Below are 27,378 nucleotides of genomic sequence, written 5' to 3'. Positions count from 1 at the left end.
TTCCTCTAGGTGCAAATTTTAATAAATAACTAAAAACCAACTTGCTGGGTCTCTCGATTTTATTTACTTACTTATAATATGGTAACTTAGTTAACACACACACGACTTTTTTATTTTTGTTTATTGTGGTCCTCTTTACAAGTAAACACATGCTCGTGAGTGTGACTGAGAGAAGCAGCTAAATTAGCTGTATTATTTCTCTCCACTAATATGGGACTTGAGTGGTTTATGTTCAACTTCTGGTCCACCTCTGCCTTTTTCCATGTGGTTTCATGACCCCAATCAGATCTTCACAATTTATTTTTATTTTTATTTTTACTTATTTCAATTTTCAGAGCATTAGCTAAAAAAATAAAAATAAAAACTTTGTCAAGAAGATATGTGGCATATTTTTTTGTTAGGAGGTTGTCACTTTATTATTGGCTCATCTTTTTGGGGGCATGTAAGAGTACCTTGTATGTGCTCTTTCAAAACCAACAAAATTAAATATCACTGGCTAAACCAATGGTTGATTAAATATTTTTATGTAGCTCAAAAAGGTCACATTTCCAACCTTAAAAGTGTTAATCTTGATTGCTAAGTGCTGATTAACATGTGAATGTGAACCTTTTTGTGGGGTCTAATTGTGCATTTAAAGTGAAGACAGATCCATTTGAAAAGAAATAATAAGACCTATAGAAAGATAAATGAGAGGTTTTGAGAACTAGAGAATTCTCTCGTACTTTTTTATTTTGTTGCTGCTCAAAAGGAGACAGATTACGCCATAATACTTGGGGAGAAATTGACAAATCTACTGTCATGTGATAACTCATTTTTTATTTTTCACTAAAACACATTAGTAGACAATTTTACTAGTAAAAGAAAAAAAAAGAGATAATTTTTTTTTAATATAATTTTACCCTTTTTTTCTATTTTTTGTAGTCGAGCATGTGTTAAGAAATTTGATTTTTTGTTTTTGTTTTTGTTTGATGAATGTATATCAATAATTGACACAATTCGTTGACATATATATGTCAACAAATTACTACACTGAAAAGTTTGTTGATTTGTTGACATAGATGTCAACAAATGACATATTTTGTTGATATATATGTGAAGAAATGACAACACTATAAAATTGATTGATTTGTTGACATAAATATCAACAAATGACATAATTTGTTAATATAGATGTCAACAATCTGCATGATTTGTAGACATAATTGTTAACAAATAATTTGTAAACATTTGATCGTTAATGAGAAATATTTCTACTTATAAAAATAATAAAATTCAAACCACACGAAACCATTACAATCCCACAACTTGTTTGTGATATTTAATCTTCATAATAAATAATTAATACGGATAAAAAAAATAAAAAAATATACAAGTAATCAATAGAAAAACGAACATATGTTGTGTGTATCAATTGATTAGCTCCATTAAATACAATAAAACTGATACAAAGGAAAACACTATGAAAGCACAAATTGACACAACGATATGAAAGCACAATCACATTTGGAGACTTTTCTCCGGAGATCTTATCGGAGAGGGAGGCACTGGACGATCAAAAGCCGCTCCATCCCGAGCATGGTAGCGTTGAAAGGCTCGGCGGATAATTAATACTGATTCAGGCATTTGATCGAACATATGATGAGCCTAATTATACAAGTAAAGTCTTGAGTGGGAGAGAAAAAAATAGTTAAACAACCAAAAAACATATCAAGATCAATGTCTAGAGATTGAACACTGTCATCTGATACAATGAAACTCGAAAAATATGTGAAATTCGTTTGGAGATTTATTAGCATTTTGCCTTTTTGTTGACATAAATGTTAATAAATCTTCAAATGGTTCTGAAAAATTATTTGAACATTTATTGACATCGCTGTCAATAATTTTTTTTGACATAAATAAATCTTCAAATAATTTGATATGTTGCAGATTTATTGACATCTAGAAATTTTTTTGACAATGATGTCAATAAATCTTCAAATAATTTCTCAGAATCGTTTGAAAATTTATTGACATGAATGTCAATAAAAAGTCAAAATATCAATAAAACTTCAAACGATTTCCATATTTTCAAACAATTTTTTATACATACATATATATTATATATATATATATATATATATTTTATCATTCACAACCAAACGAAATTGATCTAATTTTACTTTTGTGACAATTAAGTAAATAACAAAAGTAGTTAAAAAAAATAATATTTTATTAAGGGTATTTTTGTACAAATATATATAAGAAATTTATACTTTTGTATTAATTTTGACTTATTGGATTTTGGTGTTAAAGTATTGAGGAAGTAGTAAGAATAATCCTTTAGTATTTTGATTGATTATGAGAAGTGAGTTATTAGTCATGGGCCGAATGGATTGTGTATTATTTGGGTTGGATTTGGAGACATTTTATGAGATTAAAGCCCGAATGATTTGTTCCCCAATATCTTACCCAAATACCCCATATGCAAGCAAATTCATTCCACATCTCACACTTTCAAATATTCCAAAAACATATAGTTATTTATAATTTTTCAGACAATTCTACCCTTATTTTGAATTGAATTGTAAACATAAAATAATTTTTTTTTTATGAAATTATAAACATAAAAAAAATTATTTAAGAAATTACCAACATGTTAAAAATCATAAAATTTAAAATGTACTAAAGTTAAGAAATAAAATAATACAAATTTATGGAACTGATCTGATTTCGGTATAAACTATAGTATTTAAAGTTGAAATCAAACTAAATATTTTAAGATTGATTTAAAAAATACGAATCGGACCAAATAAAATCGTTTGATTTAAAAAATACGAACCGGACCAAATTAAAAAAAAAAAAATCGTTTTGAGACCGAAAAAATAGTTATACAAAAAATAGATCAGTGCCTATTCGACTAGTATTGCAATAAAATGTATTAATTTTCATATCCGAACGATATATATTGTCCACACTCGTGTGTTCTGATGTTCGTCTCTTATCTCACTTGACAGTTGAGAAGAGCAAAGAGAAATATAAAATGCTTACTTCAATTCACTCTTCTACAATCTCACTCTCCGTTCCATGTTCTTCTTCTTCACACCCAACACAAGGTTCTCTCTCTCCGCTTAATTTTTTTGTGTGTTTTATGATTATCACAATTTCTACGTTACAGTAATAAATTTTAAGCAAATTAACGAAAGTGTAACCATCGAACACCAAAAACCCAGTCAATTGGATATTTTTTCTTCTTCAATACTTTAGGGTTTAACAGCGTGTGTGTGAGGAAATCAAGAGAAAGGAACAGAACATTAATGGCTTGTAAGAGCAGTAAGAGAGAGAACATAGAAAAATCGGATGATTATGAATTTGGAGAAAGGCTTTATCTTGGGATGGATTTTGGAACATCCGGTGCTAGATTTGCTCTCATTGACAAACATGGCACAATTCACGCCGAGGGAAACAGAAACTACCCTTTCTTCACGGTGGGTATATCTATCTATCTATATATACTTTTATCATTACTGAGCTATAATTTCAAGTTCCAGCTTTAATTTAGTAATTTTGTTTCTGATATTTTGACATATATAGAAAAGTTGTTCTTGATAGGAATTTGTGTGCTACTACTTTCAAGATAAGTGTTTGAGGATTGTGTATTGAATGTGGGTTTCACCGTGCCAGAAAGAACTGCGTTTAAATTTTGGAGTAGTGATAAGAATTGCATTTTTCTGATATTCATGTCTTTTCAGATTCTAAGTTTTTTTTTTTTTTTTTTTAAATTTTTTTATTATGACTCATGCATTTGGATTTAACTTGGAAAGTACAGCCATCATCTTACTTTGACAATCAAGAATAGATATGGCAGATTAATTTAAAAATGTTTATTAAATTTAATGGGAGACGAGAGATGAGCCTAGGAGAATGAAATCAAGTGGGTATAATTTGTTTTTGACGTGGAGTTTCAATCGTCTAGAAAGAGCCAAGACGAGATGAAGTGGGCGAGCTCATGGAAATCGACTCTGTTCTCGCTTCTAGAAGATGTCCCGTCCCGATTTCGTGAAGCCATAGCTTCCGTCTCCATCGACGGAACATCCGCTACCACTCTCATCGTCCACAGGTAAATAATCATCAAGTTATTGATTTTGTAGCATTTTTTTCCTAATAAAACCTATCGTAAACATATCTGCCAACTTAAATTACGTGTTAATATATATGAAAAAAACTAATTAAGTAATAAACTAACTTTCGAAATTCTAATATAAACAAACTTAGATTATAAGTGTAACATTGTGTTTTTATGATTTATAAACAAGTATTCAGTTTTGTAACCGTATTTTAAGCTGTTTAGGTGTTGAATTGTATTAAACAAGCCTTTTTTTTCTTTTTTTTTTTAAACTTTATTTTTTTAATGAAATTGCTTCAAAATCAACAGTTTGAGGACCATCTTACTCATATATATAGTTTATAGACCAAAATATCAAGGAAGAAAGGAAAAAAAATTCTATTTTATTTCTTCTGATGTGATAATTTGTGAAACAGCGAGACAGGAGAGCCGTTGCAGAGACCTTTTCTGTACAACGAGAGCTGTGCGGAGGCATTGCCGGCCGTGAAGTCCATCGCTCCCGAAAACCACACGGTATGTTCCGGAACATCAACTCTCTGCAAGCTCGTCTCTTGGTGGCAAAAACATGGGTCCCACAACAACTCCGCTCTCTTGTTGCACCAAGCCGATTGGCTTCTGTGGCTTCTTCACGGGAAAATCGGAGTTACCGATTACAACAACGCTCTTAAGGTACACACAAGTCTCATAGTATCTCCAATGAATGAAATTATACATTGTTAATACAAATAGAAATGATATCACTGAGAAATGATATCTCCAATTTGAAATCAATAAATTTGCAAAATAGTCGAGTTTGTTTTAAATAAATCGTAAATACTTGGTGTTAATAAATGGATTTTTTTTTTGTCTCTGTACATAAATTTTTATACAAGGTAAATATCAGGTGTCAATATGTTTATAGACAATCATAATTTTGACTATTTTGCTAAAAAAATTATAACTTTCACTATTTGGCTATTTCGCTAAAATAAACTTAAAATATTGGCTATTTTCCTGATCAATTAGTTTGGAATAGCTATTTTTCTATATATTTGTGTAATTGGGTGAGACGCTAGGTTGGATATGATCCAGAGCTTGATTCGTACCCGCCGTGGCTGCTCTCTCAGCCCTATTCTCAACTTCTTCCGTCGGTCACAGCCCCGGGAACTTCAATCGGTCATCTGAGAGAAGAAATTAGATCACAATTTGGTCAGTCGATTTTTTTCCCAAGTGAATTTATTCGACAATTAAACAAAAAAATGACACACACTTTTAAAATTCATCTGCTTTTTGCAGGTTTTGCAAAGGATTGCGTGGTGTGCACGGGAACTACTGATAGCATAGCAGCGTTTCTCGCTGCTAGGGCTACACAACCAGGCAAAGCCGTTAGTATTTTTATTTTATTTTATTTTAAATCTCAATTTCAGCTAATTAAATCAAAAGCATGAGAATCAAATTCTATGATGTTGATGATTAATAAATAGGTGACTTCTTTGGGCTCAACTCTTGCCATAAAACTATTGAGCACCAAAAGGGTCGACGATGCTCGGTTCGGAGTCTATAGTCATCGCTTGGACGATAAGTGGCTTGTTGGAGGGGCTTCAAACACCGGCGGTGCTGTTTTGAGAGAAATTTTCACGGACGAAGAGCTCGAGAAATTGAGCGAGTTTATTGATCCGGCCAAACTGTCTCCGTTAGATTATTATCCGCTTAAATCTCCCGGAGAGCGATTTCCGGTTGCGGATCCAAATATGGCTCCTAGGTAATGAACCTGTTTTCACTCTTTTTTTTTTATCATTAAAATTTTATGCATAGTTTTAGGATGAAAATAAAGTAACTAAATTGAATTAACAAAAAAAAAAAAAATTGGATTTGTATTTTGAATGATTAAATGGTTGAATTCCGGTACAGATTGCATCCGAGGCCAGAAAGCGACGTCGAGTTCTTACATGGGATTCTCGAATCGATTGCTCGTATCGAGGTGCGCAAAATTTCCCTCAAGCTTTTCGATTTATTTATGGGCGCCGTAGCTGTCTAACCAATTTCAAACTTGATTTTAAGAAACTAGTCAACGTTTCGTTTATTTTTGTAAATTAGCTATTTATCAAAATTAACGTATGAAAATGCCAGGGGTATCTGATTAATGAGTTCACGTCACTAAATATGGCTCGATTTTAAACATATATGAAGCGTTTGTTAGATTGCAAATTCAACGTTTCAAGTGGTCTAGTCCGTGAGATTTTTCTTTATTTATTTATGCTCTTCCGAAACAATAAAAGAACATTAATAGAGCACTGATTTGTAGGCCAAGGGTTACGAGTTGTTGAAGGAATTGGGAGCGACGGAGGCGGAGGAAGTGTTGACCGCGGGAGGCGGGTCAAAGAACGAGAAATGGAGAGAGATAAGAGAGAGAGTCATTGGTGTCCCGGTCAGCCGTGCCACCCAAACCGAGGCTGCTTTCGGTGCAGCTCTTTTGGCCCTCAAGGGTTCCAAACTTTAAATTTTCATTTTCTACAAAGTTAGTTTTACATTTCTCCTGGAGAAGAAAAAAAACCCTAATAAATTTTTTTAATACAGCTATACAATATATTATCATTTGTCTATTCAAATATTTAGACACTATTTTTTATGATAGGTCTACATTTTTGTACTTCACTCGGGTTTTAGAGTCTGACTGAGAGCTCGAATTGGAATTATATCATATGGTATATCCCTGGATTTTTTCGGACTGTGAAATATATATTTGTTTGTGTTTTCTTTTAATTTGTTCATTTTTGTGAGCAGGGAAAAGATGAAGTTGTGAAAAGGCACTGGATGAGTTTCACATGCAATGACGAACAGTTTATTTTACCGGTATTATTGAAATTCGGGAAAATAACACATTTATACCCTGTGTTTTAGTGAAATGTCGAGTTTAACCTTTGGTTTTCAAAAATGTCGAGTTCATACCCTCTGTTTAACTAAAATGATGAAATTATACTCTCTGTTTAACTAAAATGACGAAATTATACCCTGAAATAGACAACAGTGTCACGAATATTCTTTTTATTGACTTTTCATTGACGTTGACTATAATATGTATATATAAACACCAATTATTTTTATTCATTCGCGCCATATATGTAATTTATTTAAAAACTAAAAAATAAATAACAGTCTCTTAATCGTGAAGAACACAGAAATAGGCAAATGGGTAAACATCGATAGTTGATAGTCATCAAAATCGCATATTCGAACAGAGAATCCAGAATTTAGAGTTACAATTCGAACACGGAATGAAGTCATTTCTTAGGAGGTATGAGTTTTATTATTTAATTTCAATTTAAGACTATTTTTATTTCAAAATTGAGAATTTGGAAGTTAGGACACTGATTTAGATTTGATTTGGTTTTTCTTATATAAGAGTTAATATCAATGAAAGGGAGATTTGTGACGCTGTTATTCATTTCAGGGTATAATTTCATCATTTTAGTTAAACAGAGGGTATGAACTCGACATTTTTTAAAACCGATGGTTAAACTCGACATTTCACTAAAACACAGGGTATAAATGTGATATTTTCCCTTGAAATTCAGACACATATAATAATGCTTGAATGTGATTATTAATATATAATATGTATTATTGAACATAAATATTTAGATAATTTCTATGTGTTTATCTTTAGTTTTCCCATATTATATCGTATAAGGCTTCACATCTTCCCCGATCCCCCGGGATTGAATTGAGAAGTTGTCTTTCAGTGTGAAATCTGTCAGGTTTATTTTAGATTATCTTCGGAGTCCAATGTAGATTCTATATTTTGTACAAAAAAACATGAGAAGGAAGGGTATTAGTTTTTCCCTATGACGTCTAAACACTATGAACTGAAGAACTCTTGTCATGATGGCTATGAATCAAATAATGGCTATGTTGATATGATTAGTCTATTACGTATATGGAAAATTTAATTTTAATATCATATTATTTTTAATTTTTTTTATATCTGTAGAAAAAATAAAATACTATTAGACGTGACATTCATAGCTTTTGATGTGATCCCATCGGAGAACTGGACTTCTACTTGTTTCCAATCTTAAGAAAAGTCTTCGATATGACAAGCACATTATAGTATTTGTCATTAAAGTGTTTGAACCTATATACGCTATTAATTAAGTTAGGATTTGGTTGAGTATTAACTAAACTTGTCATCACAATATTGTATACGGAAATCCTTTTTTGCAGGTTTAACGACTTTTGACGATCCACTCAGAGGTTGACACGTGGCACACGTGGCATTAAACTGCCACGTGTCAACCTCTGAGTGGATCGTCAGAGGTCGTTAATCGTGCCAAATAGCATCTCTCTATTGTATATGACAACACCCCACAGGGAGTTCGAACTTCGAACATTTATATCGAGAGACGAGGTCAACAAAGACGTCTTGACTGGAATCGTAAGACCGCCCATCGGATGATCAAACCTGAATTCTTCTTCTGAGCGACTCATCAACTCTCGGAACGACACCGGAATCACAAACCTCTTCGGGACATCTTCAGATGAAACAGACGTTTGACTCGAGTTGAAAATGACTTTGAAGGGTTTTCTTAGCCTAGACTCCTCTTAGTCTATTTTGGTGATAAAAAAAAAAAAAAAAAAAAAAAAAAAAACAAACAAACTAGACTTAGAGGAAGTGAGAACTAGTGGGATGGCGTTGAACTCATCAATTCATCAATGTGAATGTGTACATTTATATAGATAAATAAGGAAATGAAAAAACTAGTTAGATATCTCTTAAAGCAATCTCATGGTTTTGTCTTCCAACTCGTCATGCCAATTCACTGAAGGACCCAGGGACTCTAACTAGTTTAATTAGCCCATTCATGGACCTAAAGCAAGCAGATAATAGCAGTGACTAAGTAATAACAAAACCATGTCCTTGTAATTAGTTGGGATCTTCTGCAAATAGTAGGACTCCTTGCCTTGGCAGCTAGAGAAAAGACTATGCAAATGAGCCTCTACTTTGGCTATATGTGACATTGTCTTCCTACTATTTAAGACATGCGTACATGGAAAGATATACTTTTGTACATTGCTGAGAGACGTACAAGCAGCTAAAAAAATCACATGCCATTGCCTAATTCTTGAAACTCATTATTTCCTTGATTAACACCAAAATAATAATAATATACAATTTAAAATAGAACTAATCACTGGATTATAGAGTTAGTCCAAAATGTATTTAAAGTATTTTTTTATACATTTTTATCTTTTCTGATAAAATAAATAAAAAAGGAACGAAGAACACTACTTTTGTCTAATGTTTATTCTAAAAAAAAAATTAAAAAAAAAGTTTAAAAAAAACATATAAAAGTATTCAAATAATTTACATATATAAAAAATAAGAATTGAGAAGTGAGATACATAAAAAAAAAAAATATGTATATATATATATAAACATGATAAAATTCATATCAGAATATTTTTATCAAGTTCAAAAAAATAGTATATCATCACATCAACATAGCCATCGTGTTAGTCAAATCAAATAAATAACATGGCCATCATGACACCTTGACAAGAGTACTTCAGACTGTACTGTTTAGATCATAGGGAAACAAAATCCTTCTTCCTTTCATTCTCATGGTTTTTGTACTAGAAATAGAATCTACATTGGACTCGGAGATGATCTAAAATAAACATAAAGACACCTTTTTTTTCAATCGTGTCCCAGGGGATTGGGGAAGAGTGAAGACCGGAAGACGTGAAGACTTATACATATAATATAATACAAATACACATAGAAATACTAATTTTGTGTACATTCTACATACATGGACTGAGATCGACTACATATACTAATTAATACTACATAAAAAAAAAATATAGTATTAATTAGTATATCCATCTTCCAACAGTTTGTGGCGTGACCAAGCTGGCGTTTGTTCCATCCCGTGCAGGAATAAACAAAACCGGTAAAAATTGTTCGTCATTGCACGCGAAACACATCTTTTCATAGTGCATTAACATTTCATCTTTGCCCTGCTCACAAAAATGAACAAATTACAAGAAAACACAAATTGAAGCAAACAAATAAATATTTCACAGTCAGAAAAAATCCAGGGATATATCATATGATATGATATAATTCGAGCTTTGTTTTACAGAAGTATACAAATGATAAGAGTAACTAATATATTGTATACATACATTATACATACCTGTAGTTTTGCTTTGGCTATTTGTATTGTTTTTTTGGATTTAAAATATGCCCATCCTTGATTATTTGTTTTTTCCTCAAACCCAGAAGCCGCTTGTGGGCTTGTGAAGTTTACAAAGGCGTAGCCTTTGTTTAGCCCAGTTCTGCCAAAAAAATAAAAAAGACTATTATCCACAAAATAATGAGTAATAATATTGTAATTAAAAAAAACTAGATAATAATATAGAGCGAAATGTTATGAAGACCTGAAGTCTATTGGCAGATATAAGAAGTCATAACCATGTTTTTGGCCATGGTCAATATCGCTGCTATTTACAAGCTTGCAATGTTCGTCTATAAATTCCATCAACATCTCACGCCTGCAATTAATTTCATATTTATTTATATACACAGCATATATAATATACCTGCATGTTATAATAACTGGACTAGAACAAAAAACAATGCTTATAAAATTAATAAAAAAAAATCATATGTGCAAGAACATTTCCATAAATAAATGAAAATGGCTGGTATTAAATAAGTAATCTAAAATAAAATTAATAAACACACAGATATTGAATAAAACAAAAAAGAAGCTCACATACGTATATTTGCTTGGAATATTTTTAATCATTAGCGTTGTGGCGGTGAGATTATGGGCAACCGTTGGTGGTGTGTGAGATGTTGTTGAACTTGAAACTGGAACATAAACACTTCTGGTTCTTGGCCTTGGATTATTTTGGGGTATATATCTCCTGCGTCTAAAACCACCACTGATCTGCCTTGGAACCCTACCACCGAAACCACCTCTAGGCCTAGGGTTTGAATTACTACGTGGCGGATTAGCGACCGTTCGATCGTGGAAATGACGGCGATGATCATGAACAGTACTCTGTTGATGCTGTGGAAGAGGAGGAGGGAAAGGAAATGGGATGAGCAAATTATGGTGGTAGTTTAGATTGATTGAACTGCTATGATCATTGTGGTATGAGTAGCACTGTGAATTATCAGGAATTAGAGAGTTTTGGTTGAGGTTTGGAATGTATTCAGGTGCGTTAGGGTTAAGTTTTGTATTTTTTCTGTGGATATGGACTGATGATCGGTTGTGATCAGCCATGGCTATGAATACTCTATAGAGAGAGAGAGAGAGAGAGAGAGAGAGAGAGAGAAAGAGAGAGAAGCTCCGATGAAGAGATGGTGATATGTAAATATATATAAATGTGTGTATTATATATGTGTGTGTTTGAGACTTTGAGTGAGTGAGTGGATCATCAGTTACAAGAAATCATTACGAGACTTCGAGATTTGTAGAATTCTTCTTTATTTATTGTTCTGTTTTGTTAACAATTAAAATATATATATATATATATATATATATATATATATATATTATATTAAGGGTCTATTAGTAAAATAGTCAACTTAAACGTTTAACATTACTAAATAATCAACGTTTGTTAAATTTTAGATAAATAGTCACTTTTATACGTACATCTTAAGTAAATAGCTACTTTCATATACCATTCGTTGACTATTTACATAAGATTTATATCTAAAGTAACTATTTTCCTAAGATTTAACAAATGCTGATTATTTAGTAATGTCAAACATTTAAATTAACTATTTTCTAAATTTTTATTGTTAAATTAAAGTAATGTAGATATGCAAAGAGAAATTTCATTGTGTGATCCTCATAGCTAATTAAACATCAAGAACCTCTTATTTTAAAAATATCTAAAAATAAATTTTTGTCCTTATTTCGGACAAAAATGTTCTTATGATCATATAAGATCATATCACTTCGTAATGTATGACATCCTACGGCATCATTGTATGTCACGATGATTAGAAGAGTATTTTTATCCAAAATGAAAACAAAAATCCATTTTAAAATATTTTTAAAATAAGAGATCTAGTCTTAATATTTTGTTAACTCTAAAATCCATAAAATTTATCTCTCTCTCTCTCTCTATATATATATATATATATATATATAAATAGAAAGACTCATCAAGTAAATATGTTGTATTTTTTTAAATAGAAATTAGAAATACAAAGGGGTTGTTTGGTTTAGTATTCTAAATTTGTTTTTTGTTTTTAAATTTTATTTTCTGATTCTAATTTTAAATTTAGAAAACAGATTTAGAATTACGTTTAAGAATATTTTAAAATGTTGTTTTGTTAAGTTTTACATTCAATTATTTTAGAGTTTAATTTAAAATATAAGAGAGATAAAATAGAAAACACATTTTCATTGTTTTTTATTTTCTAAATAAATTTCAAAGAAAAAGAAATATAATTATAAATTTGTTTTTTAAATATTATAAACAAATATGTTTTTTAAAACTGTTTTCTATAATTTAGAATTAGAAAACAGAAAATAAATTTGGAATCACAAATCGGAAAAATACAAATAGAGAACTAATATTTGAAAATCAAACTATCAGATATCAAGTTATACATAATTTGATTTTGATATATATAAATATCCGACCTTGTTTTTTTTCTGAAGTTCTTAATGGCAATGATTACTAAATTTAATGCATAGATTTGACACAGAAAGGTTTGACCTTTTCCCAAAAATCATTGTCTTACGTGACGTTATGACTGTATACAGTCCTTATAGTCAGCAATATTTTTTTTAAGAAAAAGTGAAAAAGAAAAATAAGTAAAATAAAGTAAGTTTAGAGTTTTAATTGTATTAAATATAATATACATTAAAAAATTATACAAAACATATTGATAAGAGAGGAGGAAAAAAATGAATATACATAAAAAAAATTATACAAAATATATTTATGAAAAAAGGAAAAAAAATTCAAAATCGGAAGTAAAAAAAAATCAAAATCGGAAGGGAAAAAAAATGGCTCCACGTGTCGCTGCCTGGCGGCACCAGAATTCAAGTTGAAATAAAAATATATACAAAATATATTGATGAGAGAGGGGAAAAAAATTAAAGGTCGGGAAAAAAATAAATGATAATATATGTTATTGATATAATATAATATAGTATTAGTAATTATGATTATAATATACATAAAAAAAATATACAAAATATATTGATGTTTGGAAGGGAAAAAAAATCAAAATTGGAAAGCAAAAAAAAAAAAAAAAAATCAAAATCGGAAGGAAAAAAAAAAAGAAAAATCAAAATTGGAAGGAAAAAAAATGGCTTCCACGTGTCGCTGCGTGGCGGACCAAGATTCAAGTTGAAAAAAAAATATATACAAAATATATTGATGAGAGAGGGAAAAAAATAAATGATAATATATGTTTTGATATAGTATAATATATTATTAGTAATTATGATTATAATATACATAAAAAATATAAAAAATCAAATTGAAAAGAAAAAAAAATCAAAATTGGAAGTAAAAAAAAAAAATCAAAATCGGAAGGAAAAAAAAATGGCTTCCACTGTCGCTGCCTGGCGACACCAGGATTCAAGTTGAAATAAAAATATATACAAAATATATTGATGAGAGAGGGAAAAAAAATTAAAGATCGTGAAAAAAAATGATAATATATGTTATTGATATAGTATTAGTAATTATGATTATAATATACATAAAAAAATTATACAAAATTTATTGATATTTGGAAGAAAAAAAAATAAAAAATGAAAAAAAAACCTGGAAGGCAAAACGAAACGAAAAAAAAGGCTCATTGGAAGGCAAAAAAAAAATAATAAAAAAAATCCACGTGGCTCAAGGGGGCGCCACGTGTCGCCCCCTGGCGCTGCCACGTGGCGGCGCGAGAATAAAAGTTAGAGAGGCATTGCCTCTTATTAACTATGGTAAGCATTAGCGTTTAAATGTATTTCCAATACTATGAAATAAATACTTGCATCTGAGTATATTTTCATCGCCGTATCGAATTTGAAATACTATGAAATACTCGAATGGATATCGTTAGTAAACGGTAGTATATAGTAAAATCAGATTAGTGAATCTGTATTTAAAATTATTAATTAAATCACTCGCATACAAATAATAATCGATAATAATCTTTTGAGAAGTACCTACACACGTAATCAATTGAGTATATGTATATCAAAGATTGCTAAGTAGTAGACTAGTAGTAGGCTTCTAGCCATTTCCTTTATCAGGATCTAGTCAGAAAAGATATATCACTCTCTATCTTGATCTCTAAATAAGTAAATAATATTATTACGGAAGCGGCTTTACAAAGAGAAATTTCATTAATCAGGCTTAATAAACCATTGAATATCAAGATTACACACTATAATGTTTAAAAATATCTAAATATGAACTTTTGGACACATTTTGGACCAAAATATCCATGATTAAAAAAACCCATATATTTTTTTTTTATCATTTTCAAATTATTTTCATCACAATTATTTTCATCTTTGAATTGGTTGCGCTAGGATTAGAATTTTCGGTGGTCGAGCTCACCGCTGAGCTCGTGGGGGTCGGAGCAACGCCCCGATTTTTTTTAAAAGGAATTTGGGTATGTGTTCAGCTTCGATTTTGAGGGTTTCACATTGTATCTCATCGTACGACATCGTACAGCATCGTACGACATCGTATCTCATCGTACGGCATCGTATCGCATCGTACGGCATCGTACAGCATCGTACGATATCGTACATTGTAATGTATGATATCGTACGATGCCGTACGATGTGATACGATGCGATACGATACATTATAATGTACGATAAAATTCATACACATTATAATGTATGATATCGTACGTTGTCGTACGATGCGATACGATGTCGTAAGATGAGATACAATGTGAAACCCTCAAAATCGAAGCTGAACACATACCTAAATTCCTAATAAAAAATGTGTCCAAAAATCTATATTTAGATATTTTTAAACATTATGGGTCTAATCTTGATATTTAATGGCTTATTAAGCCCAATTAATGAAATTTCTCTTTACAAATATCTCTTACGGGACTAATATAAAGATTTAGACATAAAAGATTGTGCTAATTTGTTCTTAAGTGCTTACTATTTTTTTAAATAAAGAATTTGCCTAAAATATAAAACGTATTTCATTTTGTTAATTTTATTTGAATTTTTTTTTTTTGTTAACTAACAACTGGAAGTTGCATCTTTTTTGCTGTGAAACTATTCCTTTTATCGTATCAACTAATTTATGAAAACTTTTCTGATGACAAGAAATAATCTATTAATTCAATATTTTTTTTTTATTTTGCAAGTAATATTCTTATGTACTCTGATGATCTGATCACACCAAATTATAAGCCATTGTCTTTCTAATATAAAAAATAATTTTAAGAAATATATTCTTCTCTTCATCTTCATCTTCATTATCCCTAATTTCTAGCTTTCCACTCCGTTTTTTTTTTTGCCTATGCAATCTTCTTTAAAAAGTCAGTCACCAATACAAAAAAAATTGTGAAAAATTAGTATCATAAATATTCATGATGAAGATTTTTGAAGATTAAAGAGGTACGAGACTATCATGTCCAGCTTCTCGTCAGTTGTCTCTATGAATGTGACCCAATGCGATTTTTGAAATTATTAAACATGGAAAATGAGCATATTCATGAGTAAATTTAGAAGAATTTATTTTTTTATATAAAAAAATATTCCACATCTATGACTACTTTCTAATAGGTACTTAACATAAGTTTAGTTGATAATACCACGTTTGAAAGTTATGGATTCAATCCCGTTCACAGCAAAATTGTTCTTACCAAAAAAAAAAAAATGATTACTTTCAAACAATGACGTCAGAAAAATTTATGTGCTCCGTGACACAGAAACGAAAGTCGCCTCACTTTACTAGACTATTTTCGATTAAAAAACAAAATCTATTCACCAACCAATATATTTTGCTGGAATGTAACTTGATTGTTGAAACTTGAAAAATTTCCATTTCAACGCGTAAAACGAGACAACATAATGGGGTGTTGGGAGAATCGAACTCCCGACCTCTCGCACCCGAAGCGAGAATCATACCACTAGACCAAACACCCGGATGTTCATTACTCGTCATAATTACCTAATTGACACCAAAAAGTCGTGCTTTGAATATTACCTTGGACTATAATCTCCAGATTTTAATCAAGGATAAATTATATGAATTTCCCCTAAATTGTTTTACGTGTCACAAAGTTTTCGAAACTTTTTTGGCGTCTATTTTCTCATATAGTCCTCTTAAATTTCATTACGAGATTATTATATAATAAAATAGGCGAAATGATCAAATTATCCTCATCAACTCGAAACCCTTCATCCTTAATATATATATATATAAATCCTACATTAGTATTTACTCTAATTCATTTTTATTAAACCCTATCCTCCAAATTCTATTAGATCTTCAAAAGTGTTAAAATAAAGAGTTGTACAAATAGATAAATGTAAAAATTGTGTAGAATATTTTTATCCGAAAATAACTAAAAATTTAATTTGAGATATTTTGAATGCAAACAATCTAGCCAAAATATTTAGTACATACTAATTTTTAAATTTAGAAAATGAAATTTCTCATTGAATATTCAATTTTTAATCTTGTGGATACTACATATAAAAAAGAAAACCGATAATGTGAGAGAGAAATGTGACCATCTAGGATGTAGGGATTCACGTAGATTTGATGTAATTTATCCTTTTAAATAATTTTTATTACCAAATGATTTGATAAAATTTCAGAATAGTAGGCATTTGCTTGAAAAATGAGTAAAATCGTCAAATTTTAAATGTCAGGAGATGGGATAAAATTAAGCAAAAACAGGAATTATCTTTCTACTCGAGTGTGATAGTGGAAGTTTGTTCGGGAGCACCAAAAGAAGGAGGAGGATAAAAAATAAAAATAAAATAAATGGCGGCGGCGTCTAATCTGTTCCTCCACCAAATACTCCACCGCCATCCACCTCCGGCGTCGCTACATTTATCGCCGTCGTCGAGTCCGTCGTCATTCCTTAAACCCCTCCGATTCCGAATCTTCTCAACTTATTCCTCCAAAACCAACACCAACAAAAATACCCTCCTCTCATCACACCAACGCTCTTCTTCTTCTTCTTCTTCTTCTTCTAACCATCCCAACAAAACAACAACGACTCTCTTCAGATCTCGCTCCGTCTTCCTCTCCCACGCACACACTCTCTCGCAACCCATCAAGGCCTCGGTGGAGCTTGAAAGGGAAGTAGAGATAGAAGGCGAGATTGGAGATGAAGAGGAAGATGAGGTTGAAGAAATGGTTGATGGGTCTGAAGCAAAAGAAGAAGAAGAAGAAGAAGTGAAAGGTGTGGAGTCAGAAGGAGCGGGGTTGGACAAAGAGGGTCTGCATTCTCTGAGGGTGAGGACGAAGGGCTCGGCGCTGCCGAGCTTGACGGTGAGGGAGAAGAAGGAATTGGCGTCTTACGCGCATAGCTTGGGAAAGAAGCTCAAGTCTCAGCTCGTCGGAAAGTCCGGTGTCAACTCCAATGTCGCTGCTTCTTTCGTCGAGACCCTCGAAGCCAACGAGCTTCTCAAGGTACTCCTCACTTCTTCTTTTATGTTGCTTTTCTTGTTGTTGCACTCCAGGTGTTTGATGAAAGGTAAGAGCATTGAATATATGGTCAACTATACTATTTATGTGCTCTATAGTGAACTAACCACTTGAGAATGTTAATTCCATATTCAAGATTGAAACTTTGAGGCCTTCCAAAAAAAAAAGATAGAAACTTTGAATGCGTAAGCTTTTTTTTTTTTTTTTTTATAATTGTTGCACTCCAGGTGTTTGATGTAAGGTAAGAGCTTTAAATATATGGTAAACTATACTCTCTATATACCCTATGTTTAACTAACAACCACTTGAGCATGTTGATTGCTTATTCAAGATTGGAACTTTGAAGCCTTTAAAAAAAAAGAGAGAGAGAACCTTTGAATGCGTAAGCTTTTTATTATTATTATTATTATTATTTATTTAGATTTTACATGGTACTCTTACCAATGGTAAAACATTGATAATTGTCTATCAATTCTTCGACTACAACTTGCATTTGATCGATTGAGAAGGGTTTGTAAGTGTTAGCTAACCTTATTTTGGGGTTGGGTTTTTAAGATCAAAGTACACAGGACGTGCCCGGGTGAGCTGGCCGATGTGGTGGGGCAGCTTGAGGAACTGACCGGCTCTGTTGTCGTCGGAAAAATCGGGAGGACGGTCATTCTTTACCGGCCAAGCCCCACCAAGTTGGAGGCGGAGGAGAAAAAGAGGCAGCATCTGAAAATGTTCGAGAAAAGGAGACTCAGAGCAAGACCCACATTTCAGGTCAACACAAACACAACGTTTCAGCGAAACGATACAAATGTTTCTTATTGTATTTGCCGAACCCCTCCGGACTTATCTGATTTTTTTTTGCAGGCGAGAAGCACTAGACCACGATTTACTGGTCGTGGAAGACGAGGAATCAGTAGGGTTTCAGAGTCTTGAATTGCTCTTAGTTATATGCGTATGTACGGAGGCTGTTGCTTTGTGTGTCGTAAATTGTATCTTCTGATCTAAACAATCCCTTTTTTTTTAGTTCTCTCAGAAAAGTTTTGAGCAATGAGAAACTGATCCAAAGAAGGAAAACAAAAAGTGCATATCTTGAGCCGTCTGTAGTATGTTTTTCAAACCATTATTTTGATATTAATCAGAGAGGGTTAGCTAGAAGGCTTTATGTACAACTACAAAGTACAAACGGTGTCAGCATGTGAGCTCTTGTGTGATTACAAAATTACCATTCTAAACATTACGACGAAGAATTACTAATAAAAAATGGCAAAAAAATATTTGGAGTATAATAACATACAACAAAGGTTAACTAGAGTTGCTGCACTAGGTCAGCCAGTATATGTCCCACAGCCGAGGAAATTACAGCCAATAAATAATAGTTATTCTAATTCCTATCAGGGTGATTTCACCAACAATAGCAATAGCTAAGTTGATCTTCTACATTCACAGGTGTTTCCCATTCATACCTTGCATAGTATTGGGTTTTTTTTGTTGGATCTTTAGCTAAGTAGCTTTCAGTTTTTCCATTTTGTTGTACTTCGACAAATCTTCCGAATATAGTATGCCATCACGTGATAGGAGACGTCTGAGAGCGAGGAAAAATCTAGTCTGAAAGTTCAAAAAAGGAAAAGAAAAGGAGCCGAGTGAAGTTTCAAACGGAATTATTCACGAAAACATGAATGGAAAGAGGGAATTGAAAGTTTTGAAGAATCTCGGATGTTTGATTTTTACCCATTGAAATGCTGCGAGGGCATACCAGCAACCGGCCAATCCGAACCCTCTGCTGCTAACAATCTGGTAATTGGTACAACATACAAAGATGAGTTTCATAAATCGTGGTGCCGGTAGAAAACCGAATAAATATATTGATAATTTGCATGAAGAGAGTTTACCATGAGAAGAATTGCACCCAAAGTAAAACACCCGCTCATTGACATACTGATGAACTTTAGGTCTCGTCCAGCCTGTAAAAAAAATGCTGAAAGTGTCATTCCGTTTTGTTACTACCTTAAAACCGAAGCATACATTACATCTTTATTCTTCTGATCAGCATATTGATGCTTTTGGCCCCGAAGACACGCCTATAGAAGGCATAACCTTAAAAATTATACAACAATCCCGATGCTATCATTCTTGACATTCAAGACTATTAATTTCACACCAATGGATAAATCAACCATTTCCCAAACTTGAATCTCGTCCAATCCCATCTCCATTTGAGACCACTCGATCGATATCATCCACTTAAAATTTTATAATAAAGTTATAAGTTCCAATTTAATAAATGAAATTAACAGCAATTTCTTAACTCTAACTAATCATATGAAAAACACCAAAGATTAGGTTATGTGTGAATTTTTCACCATTACGCCACTTAAATGAAATAGAGAACACGGAAATATACCAGCAGTGTTCCCTCTAGGCTGTGTGTTGGAGGCGTCACTGAAAGAGCCAAAAAGTATGGTACTAGAATTGTGTGCATCTGCAGTGATCATACATTATAGCAAAATGATTAGGTATATTAAAGGCATTAACGACTTGGTTCTTTTGAGATATAATATTTTCCCCGTGCACGAATTAAGTAGCAGATATAACCGCAACTAGTTTCACTATGAATTACAGTGTAATTATAATTCACTTGAGAGCTTTCGTGAGTACAGAGCTAGAAAGAAGGTTCATGCTGTGATATTTTGCAAAACTCCATACAGATTAATGTGATCGACTCTATCAGAAGAAAAAATGTAACAAATTCCATGCAATTTTACGTGTAACAATATATATATATATATATAGAGAGAGAGAGAGAGAGAGAGAGAGAGAGAGAGAAGTTAAAACCTTCTGTATGACCATCTGATCACGTGTAAAGATCTTTGGAAAGAACCAAGGAACAGAAGTTCCAATAACTCCTAAAACCAATCCAACTACTACCCCAATGGTCACAAGTGACTTGAGCAGCATTCTAGCCTGTCCAGATATTTAAAGGTAATCAGAAATATTTTAATAGATGGTGGGTAACAACAATAATGAGTGTAGATGTAGTGAATGTAAAATAAGAATAAGAAAATCTGCGAACTTGACTCAGGACAGCCTACAGTGAAACTGTCTCAGACTTTGACGATTAGAAGTTAGTTATGTACCACAAACCTTCTCCAAACTACGTTTAGCTCCATATATCAGCTCAGGCATAAATGATTGTGCAGTTTGAGAGAGAGGTTCACCCCAAACAGTGCACATACAGAAAGTTTGAATCATGACCTAAAACAAATGGTAACATCATATAAATGCAATCAGCATGAAATCGCTTAGAATCATTTATTTTATTTTTTAGAATCAAGAAACCAACCTGATGAGCAGCCACGGTATTTGTGCCCATGGCAGTAGCAAAATAGACAAGGAGGGTGTAGAAAGACACCTACAAAATAAAAATAAATGAGAGAGAGGGAGAGAGATTATATGCTGATATGACTAATCGGTAAGTAACCTTGGCCATCATTGTCACAAACACTGGAGCAGCAAGTCCAACAATTGCTAAAAATTCTTCGGGAGAGGGAACGGAGATGGAAAATGCATTGTATCCTTTATTATTTAAAGCTTCAATCATCATGTACCCTGCAACAACCTAGAATTATTTTGTTAGTGATGTGCTAAGGAAAATGACAGCAAAACAGATCATCATGGTGACAAAAAAATTAATCTAGTTATGAATTGTGTCAATTCTGGAGAGCAAAAACAACAATAAGAAAGTATCAACGGATTCATATATAACATAACATACCATAAAAAAATTAATTCCGCATACCTGTGATACCATCGTAGCCCATGCTGCACCAGCAATGCCATAACCTAAAAACATGCACAGGACTATATCACCGACAGCATTTATGACACTAGCTGCAGCCAAAGCCTTCAAAGGTCCCCATGAATCTTTCATCCCCAGGCTGGAGAAACAGAGTGATAACATAACATTACAAAGTCATGATTTGTAAAAAATCAAAACCAAAAGTAAGTATTATTGAAAGTAATGGTGAATGGTCTTGTTATAAGAAGATTCTACTACATGGTTCATTACATTCACTATCTCATCAAGCACTCAATAATGCTTTCTTTTAAGAAAATATATAAATAAATGAGAGAAGATAGATATATGTATGATTCTGATAATTTACTAGCCTAGACACAAATGAGATTTTTTTTTGTTTGGAACTCTTTCATCAGACAATTAGGAGAAGATGTGTAACCTTGCACTTTGAGCAACCCAACCAACAAGAACAGCAGGCCATGCTAAGCCTCGAATCTACCAACAAAAAAAAAACTCTCTTTTACTGAAGCCATCCGCATGAATCAAATGCATAAGTGTGTGTCATGAAATTCAATGTAGTAGTAAACAGAATTAAATTATTGGGAACACGTAGACATAAACAAAATGGTTGAAGCTAATCATGATGTTATGAAAAATTCCAAGTGCCACCTTGGCGGCTCCTATATATTGTTCTACATGGATGATATTTGATCACATCTAGTTTCTATTTTCTAAAAAAAACATATTTTGCAAGATGATATTAACTGTCGAGTAAAAGTTCTAAATAATGAACCAAGTCTCAGTAAAGTTCGATATTATTGTTGAGTAAAAGTTGAATTTTCATGTTGAATGAGTATGCTTTGTCGTGTTTTTACAATTCATTTGTCGACTCAATGTTTTTAAGAAAACGAAAAATTTATGTCCAAGGGAGAAGAAATATCTACCTGAACATAAGTGTTTGCTGCAGGTACAAGTTGTGAATTCTTTGCTCCGGCAAAGGCTGAATGAATTAGAATCAGATTCATCAGTCACTGGATTCCTTACAAACTTGTGATTTTCAGCTAACTCCTATAAATAAATGAGAAAGAAACCAAGCACTCTTTGTCTGTTGTCATAAGGTGAGTTCGAAATCATATAAAGATTTTTACCAGTTAGTGCCCATGGACCAAATAATCTTGTGAACAAAAGCATAAATAAGCCACAACACAGTCCAACAAAGAGTAAGACGGACACGTTATGTTGCACCTCATTCTTGTCCTGCAGTGTTAAGAAATTGTAAATAATGAGAAGAAATTAACAGATGGTTTTATTGAACTCCTACGACACTTGTGTTACATGAAATCTGCACACTATAACCAAGTAGTCTAGAAAGAGTGAAAGAAAAATAAATCCAACCTCTTTGGCAAGTGAAGTGGCAACCATATTTGAAGTGGCAATAGATAAAAACATGAATATATAACTCAAATTATCGCACAAAACCGTTCCCGGACCTGCACATTATTCATACACAAAGACAGAATAGATATATTAGACCATATCCAATACTAACATGTATATACTATTAAGTACTTGGCTCAACATACATGACATTCAACATATAAACGCACAATATTTAAAATTTTAACATAATCCACTGGCTAAAACAACAACACAAAAAGATCAATTAAACGAAGTTTATAGCAAGCAAACATGAATTAACTAAATGTTTCATCTTAATATCCATTTCCAGACAACTACAGTGTAAATGGAAGATAGGTGAAGCGATTATACCTAAAGCTGCGAGCTCTATTGAGCTTCCTTGTCCAATAACCGCCGTGTCGATGAGACTCATGAGCGGACCGCAAATCCAGAGCCCTGTCAGAGGTCCGGTGAACATGGCGATCTCCTTGATCTGCTTCCACATTCCCTGGCTCTCCAGCTCCTCTCCCTTCGCCTCCACCACTGCTCCATTTTCTCTATCGTATTCTTCTACTCTTTCACTGCTTCCTTCGTCGCCGTCGCGTCGATCGATCAGCTCGTCGATGTTCTCTTTCCCGGAGGCGATGCAGCGAAGACGGAGATCGTAGTTTCCCGATGAGAGTCGCAAGACCGGAATGCGGCGGAGTCGCGGCGGCGATTGAGGAAGACGGACTTTCCGAAGATCGGAGAGCAACGGAGAGCTAGGCTTGATGAGGCTAGGGTTTTGCAGGAAGTGAACCTGTCGAATCATTACGTTCGCTTTTCTCTTTCCCTCCCCGCGAAAGTTGGGGAAAGTGAATTGGAAATAGAAGTACGAAGCGTGTACGGACACGAAAGGTTTGGGAAGAAGAGGCAGGGAAAGGAAGAAGGTTTTTGAGACTTTTCCGTACTTTGTAATTTTGTATTTACTTTTTTTTTTCTCTTTTTTTTTTTTAGTCCAACGGCGATGCCACCTGGACGATTACTGAGTTTTCCCGGCCTTTTTTTGCTTTGTTTTTAATTTTTAATTTTGAAGAGTTTTCGTTTGGCGGGTTTTTTTTAGTTAGGTTATGTCTAAAAGATTTAATACGAAAACATAAATTTGTTAGAAGTTAGCTTAAAAAAAACTATCTCTCTCTCTCTCTCTAGAGCAACTTAGATCTAGATCTAGATCTAGCTGGGGTGATCGCCGCCGCCGCCGCCCCTCTGAGTTCGGACGCCGTCGCTGTCGCGGCTCCGGTCCGGAGGGGAGGGCGATTCTCCACGAGACCCCCTTTTCAGTGGATGCCGTTTCTCCGTTTCTTCGTCGCAGAGGCCGCTCGCCACCGCCGATTCAGATCCGTCGACCGCCAACCTCGAAGGCGGTCTCAACCACTCTGACCACGCTCCAGAGGCTGGCCGCCGCCAAGAGCCCCGCCCCAGCCCCCTTCCATCACCAGAGCTCCGGTCGGCACCACCGCGTCCACCACCAGGCCCGGCCTCGCCACCGCCGCCCCCAGCGCTGCCGCCAGCAAGGCGGTCCGACCCAACAGCAAGCTCAGGATCGCTATCCCCGTCCAGTGCGTTTCCTTCGTCGTCTCTTCCTGGAGGTGCTCCACGCCGTGGGTTCGAGTCATTGAAGCTTGCCGAGTGACAGGTTGTTTGGGTCTTGGTTACGATTGTTCTTTGGGTGGTGTCTTTTGTGTTTGTTTTGGTTGTAATTTCCCTGTTTTCTTTGCTTTTTGCAATAGCTATCTGGTTTCTGAAGTTGGATTAGCCATCGTTCAGCCTTCCGTAATGGAATTCATGTTAGACAAGCGTTTATGCAGGTTTGAGACTCTCTTTCGAGGGCTTGTGCTCTTGGTTGTTCGGGTTTGCCTATCAACCATAGAGGTTTTTGTCAAAGAGCTGATGTTGTGCTCGATTAGTTGTGTGCTTTGTTGGTTTTCCATTGTTGGATTTCAAGCCACGTTTAAACCCCATGATCGCTTTCATATGTTCTTATTGATGGGTTCGGTTCAGTCCGAGATCATGAGCATCTCTGTTTTGGGACTTTCAAAGTCTGCATTAGTGATTGTAATCACTTCTTTCTAATGGAATTCTCGGTTTTCCCTATAAAAAAAATAAAAACATAAATTTGTTAGGGTAAATTTGTAAAATATAAAAATAGTAAAAGTTAAAAATTATAATTATAAAAAAAATATAGTGTGAAAGAATATATTTGGAATATTATTTAAAGAGGTAAAATAGAGATTGATCGGAGATGTACAAAGCTATTCAATAATAAAAAATGCATTTTGCAACAAAAGTTTGCATATAATTGAAAATGCTCCAACATGTCAATTCAAAGTAAAACTACGCCTCTTCAGTTTACAAACATTTAACACAGGCTATACCTCTATGATCATAAACCTAATAACTGTATGTAATAAAAGTTGGGTATATCATATAATCGTGTATACTATGGGACGTAACTATAAAAATTGAATTATTAATACGTATAATTAGAAAAATAACCAATTTAAACGCTTGACATTGATAAATAGTCAACGTTTGATAAATCTTAAATAAATAACCGTAAATGATGACGTGACATAATATATAAAAGTGACTATTTATCTTAAATTTACGTTTGTAAATATATGAAAATGACAATTTATTTAAGATTTACTAACTGTCAGTTATTTAGCAATGTCAAATATATAAATTAGTTATTTTTGTAATGGACGCCTATTAATATCTGCCAGTTTCGTCAATGTATGGGACAATGTGGAATGAGACCATTGTAATTTGTAAGTGACTAAGTCGTTATCAAAGAGTTCACTTATTAATACCTTATCTTTAATTCAGCTTCAACCTAAGCGCGTTTAAAGTTCAATATATATCTCAATAGTCGTCTATATTGTGCTACATTGGTGTGAAACTAAAGGTTTTACCACTAATGAGTGCGCTTTGAACGACTAATGAAAGATTCAACGGAGATCCTTTTAAATGCCAAAGATATAATATGGATGAATTTGTGTGCTCAAACACCAAATGCTAAGAAAACAATAATAAATTATAATAAAATCCAAAGTCTATGACATATATATATATATATATATATATATATATATATATATATATGGAAGTTACATAATACGAGTTTAGTCAGGGTTAGGAATGGCAGTATTACCCGAGACCCGTCAACCCGCCCGTTACCCGGTCAAAACGGGTCGGGTAATACCCGTTCTTAACGGGTTAACGGGCTACCGGGTAATACCCGTTAAGACTTTAACGGGTACGGGTACGGGTACGGTAAGTGTTTACCCGACCCGTTAGCCCGTTAACCCGCCCGTTAGAAAAAGTATATATATACGGACTTAAGTTTTAACCTAGTTTTAAACACAACTTTTTCTTCACTGAGCAGCAGCCAAACCCACGTTTTTTACTTTTGGATTATTATTTGTATGACATTTATTTTTCCTATTTTAAACACAATTTTTTTTTTCTTTCCTAACGGGCTAACGGGCTAACGGGTTCAAGATTTGTCACCCGAAACCCGGCGGGTGTACCCGTTACCCGCCCGTTAGAATCTAACGGGTTAACGGGTACGGGTTAACGGGTTTTTTTCCTGGCGGGTACGGGTCCGGTATTGTTGTACCCGGTTATACCCGTACCCGTTGCCATTCCTAGTCAGGGTATATACATGAATGAATCCAACGACGAATGGCAGAGACATAATATGAACTCAGAAGACAAATATGATAAACATTCATTTAAACAAACAATGGCAGATTTTATTTATTTATTTTTATTTGCAATAGATAAACATTTAAAAGCAATAGGAATAAATAAGTAATATACGCAATATGAAAATAAAATAAAAAAGTTTCATAATTTGTTTTTTTTTTCTGTTCAATAAAAAATCACAACTGAAAGATAAAAAAAAGAACAACCACAAATTCCTGAGGATTTCCGTTGGTCGTATTTCACGTTCTCATAGACAGGCTTGCGCGTGTGTGTGTGTGTTTTTTTAATTTATTTTTTTAAGGTAAAGGCTTGTGTTTTTTAATACTCATCCGCCTGTACTACACCTGTAATCTGTAAATAAAAATTAGAAAAATATCCACCACATACTATAGTATACAAAATAATATTTAATAATGCTAACAAAAGAAAAATTAATAAAGAAAAGTGATACCCATACACAGCTCAACGCATGGCTTTTTCTTTCTACATGATAATTTTTGTATATTTTCATTTTTTAAAAAATAAGATACATTAATCACGATCCATACCCCCTTCAATAATGACTTGTAAAAACAGACACAAAATGTGAAAATTATTTTATTCCGATAAAATGGAACAAAATTAAACTCACAATCAAATGAATCACATAAACGACTCTGTTAAAAACTCTTCTATAATCAAT

At 33.2% G+C, this 27,378-nt stretch overlaps 3 protein-coding genes and 1 non-coding gene across 6 annotated transcripts; 2 read left to right on the top strand and 2 right to left on the bottom strand.

Annotated features, from left to right (window-relative positions):
- Positions 1-2,958: 2,958 nt before the first annotated feature.
- XK-1 (xylulose kinase-1) lies at positions 2,959-6,952 on the top strand. Of its 3 annotated transcripts, XM_089624758.1 has the most exons (11): positions 2,959-3,095; positions 3,247-3,467; positions 3,960-4,099; positions 4,522-4,774; positions 5,161-5,293; positions 5,381-5,469; positions 5,569-5,846; positions 5,996-6,065; positions 6,390-6,602; positions 6,720-6,789; positions 6,869-6,952. In XM_089624758.1, exons 1-9 carry the CDS (start codon positions 3,023-3,025, stop codon positions 6,582-6,584), a joined length of 1,452 nt encoding a protein of 483 aa, XP_089480884.1. In that variant the 5' UTR covers positions 2,959-3,022; the 3' UTR covers positions 6,585-6,602; positions 6,720-6,789; positions 6,869-6,952. The 3 variants fall into 3 exon arrangements, with proteins under 3 accessions (XP_089480884.1, XP_089480883.1, XP_089480885.1); XM_089624757.1 differs by having other exon boundaries at positions 6,390-6,789; XM_089624759.1 differs by lacking the exon at positions 2,959-3,095 and having other exon boundaries at positions 3,336-3,467; positions 3,956-4,099; positions 6,390-6,789.
- Positions 6,953-16,172: 9,220 nt separating this feature from the next.
- Positions 16,173-16,244, bottom strand: TRNAP-CGG (transfer RNA proline (anticodon CGG)). The gene has a single exon. It is a non-coding gene; the product is annotated as a tRNA-Pro (tRNA).
- A 742-nt stretch (positions 16,245-16,986) lies between these two features.
- On the top strand, positions 16,987-18,877 carry LOC149387292 (uncharacterized). Its single transcript, XM_089623040.1, has 3 exons — positions 16,987-17,746; positions 18,317-18,523; positions 18,617-18,877. Exons 1-3 carry the CDS (start codon positions 17,093-17,095, stop codon positions 18,683-18,685), a joined length of 930 nt encoding a protein of 309 aa, XP_089479166.1. The 5' UTR covers positions 16,987-17,092; the 3' UTR covers positions 18,686-18,877.
- Positions 18,878-19,015: 138 nt separating this feature from the next.
- LOC149387291 (MATE efflux family protein) lies at positions 19,016-23,883 on the bottom strand. The gene is made up of 14 exons (XM_089623039.1): positions 23,319-23,883; positions 22,944-23,038; positions 22,697-22,805; positions 22,493-22,548; positions 21,988-22,043; positions 21,549-21,687; positions 21,231-21,368; positions 21,093-21,161; positions 20,894-21,004; positions 20,585-20,713; positions 20,154-20,231; positions 19,642-19,713; positions 19,481-19,543; positions 19,016-19,357 (listed from the first exon to the last, which is right to left on the bottom strand). The coding sequence occupies exons 1-14, from the start codon at positions 23,755-23,757 to the stop codon at positions 19,253-19,255; spliced, it is 1,659 nt and encodes a 552-aa protein (XP_089479165.1). The 5' UTR covers positions 23,758-23,883; the 3' UTR covers positions 19,016-19,252.
- Between the last annotated feature and the right edge of the window lie 3,495 nt (positions 23,884-27,378).

Source organism: Urtica dioica, chromosome 8 (genome assembly GCF_054948205.1).
Source record: "Urtica dioica subsp. dioica isolate 48M chromosome 8, U.dioica_male_clone48M_v1_H2, whole genome shotgun sequence".
NCBI classification, from domain to species: Eukaryota; Viridiplantae; Streptophyta; class Magnoliopsida; order Rosales; family Urticaceae; genus Urtica; species Urtica dioica.
Note: the sequence above shows the minus strand (reverse complement) of the source record. Positions and strands in the feature narration are given on the sequence as shown.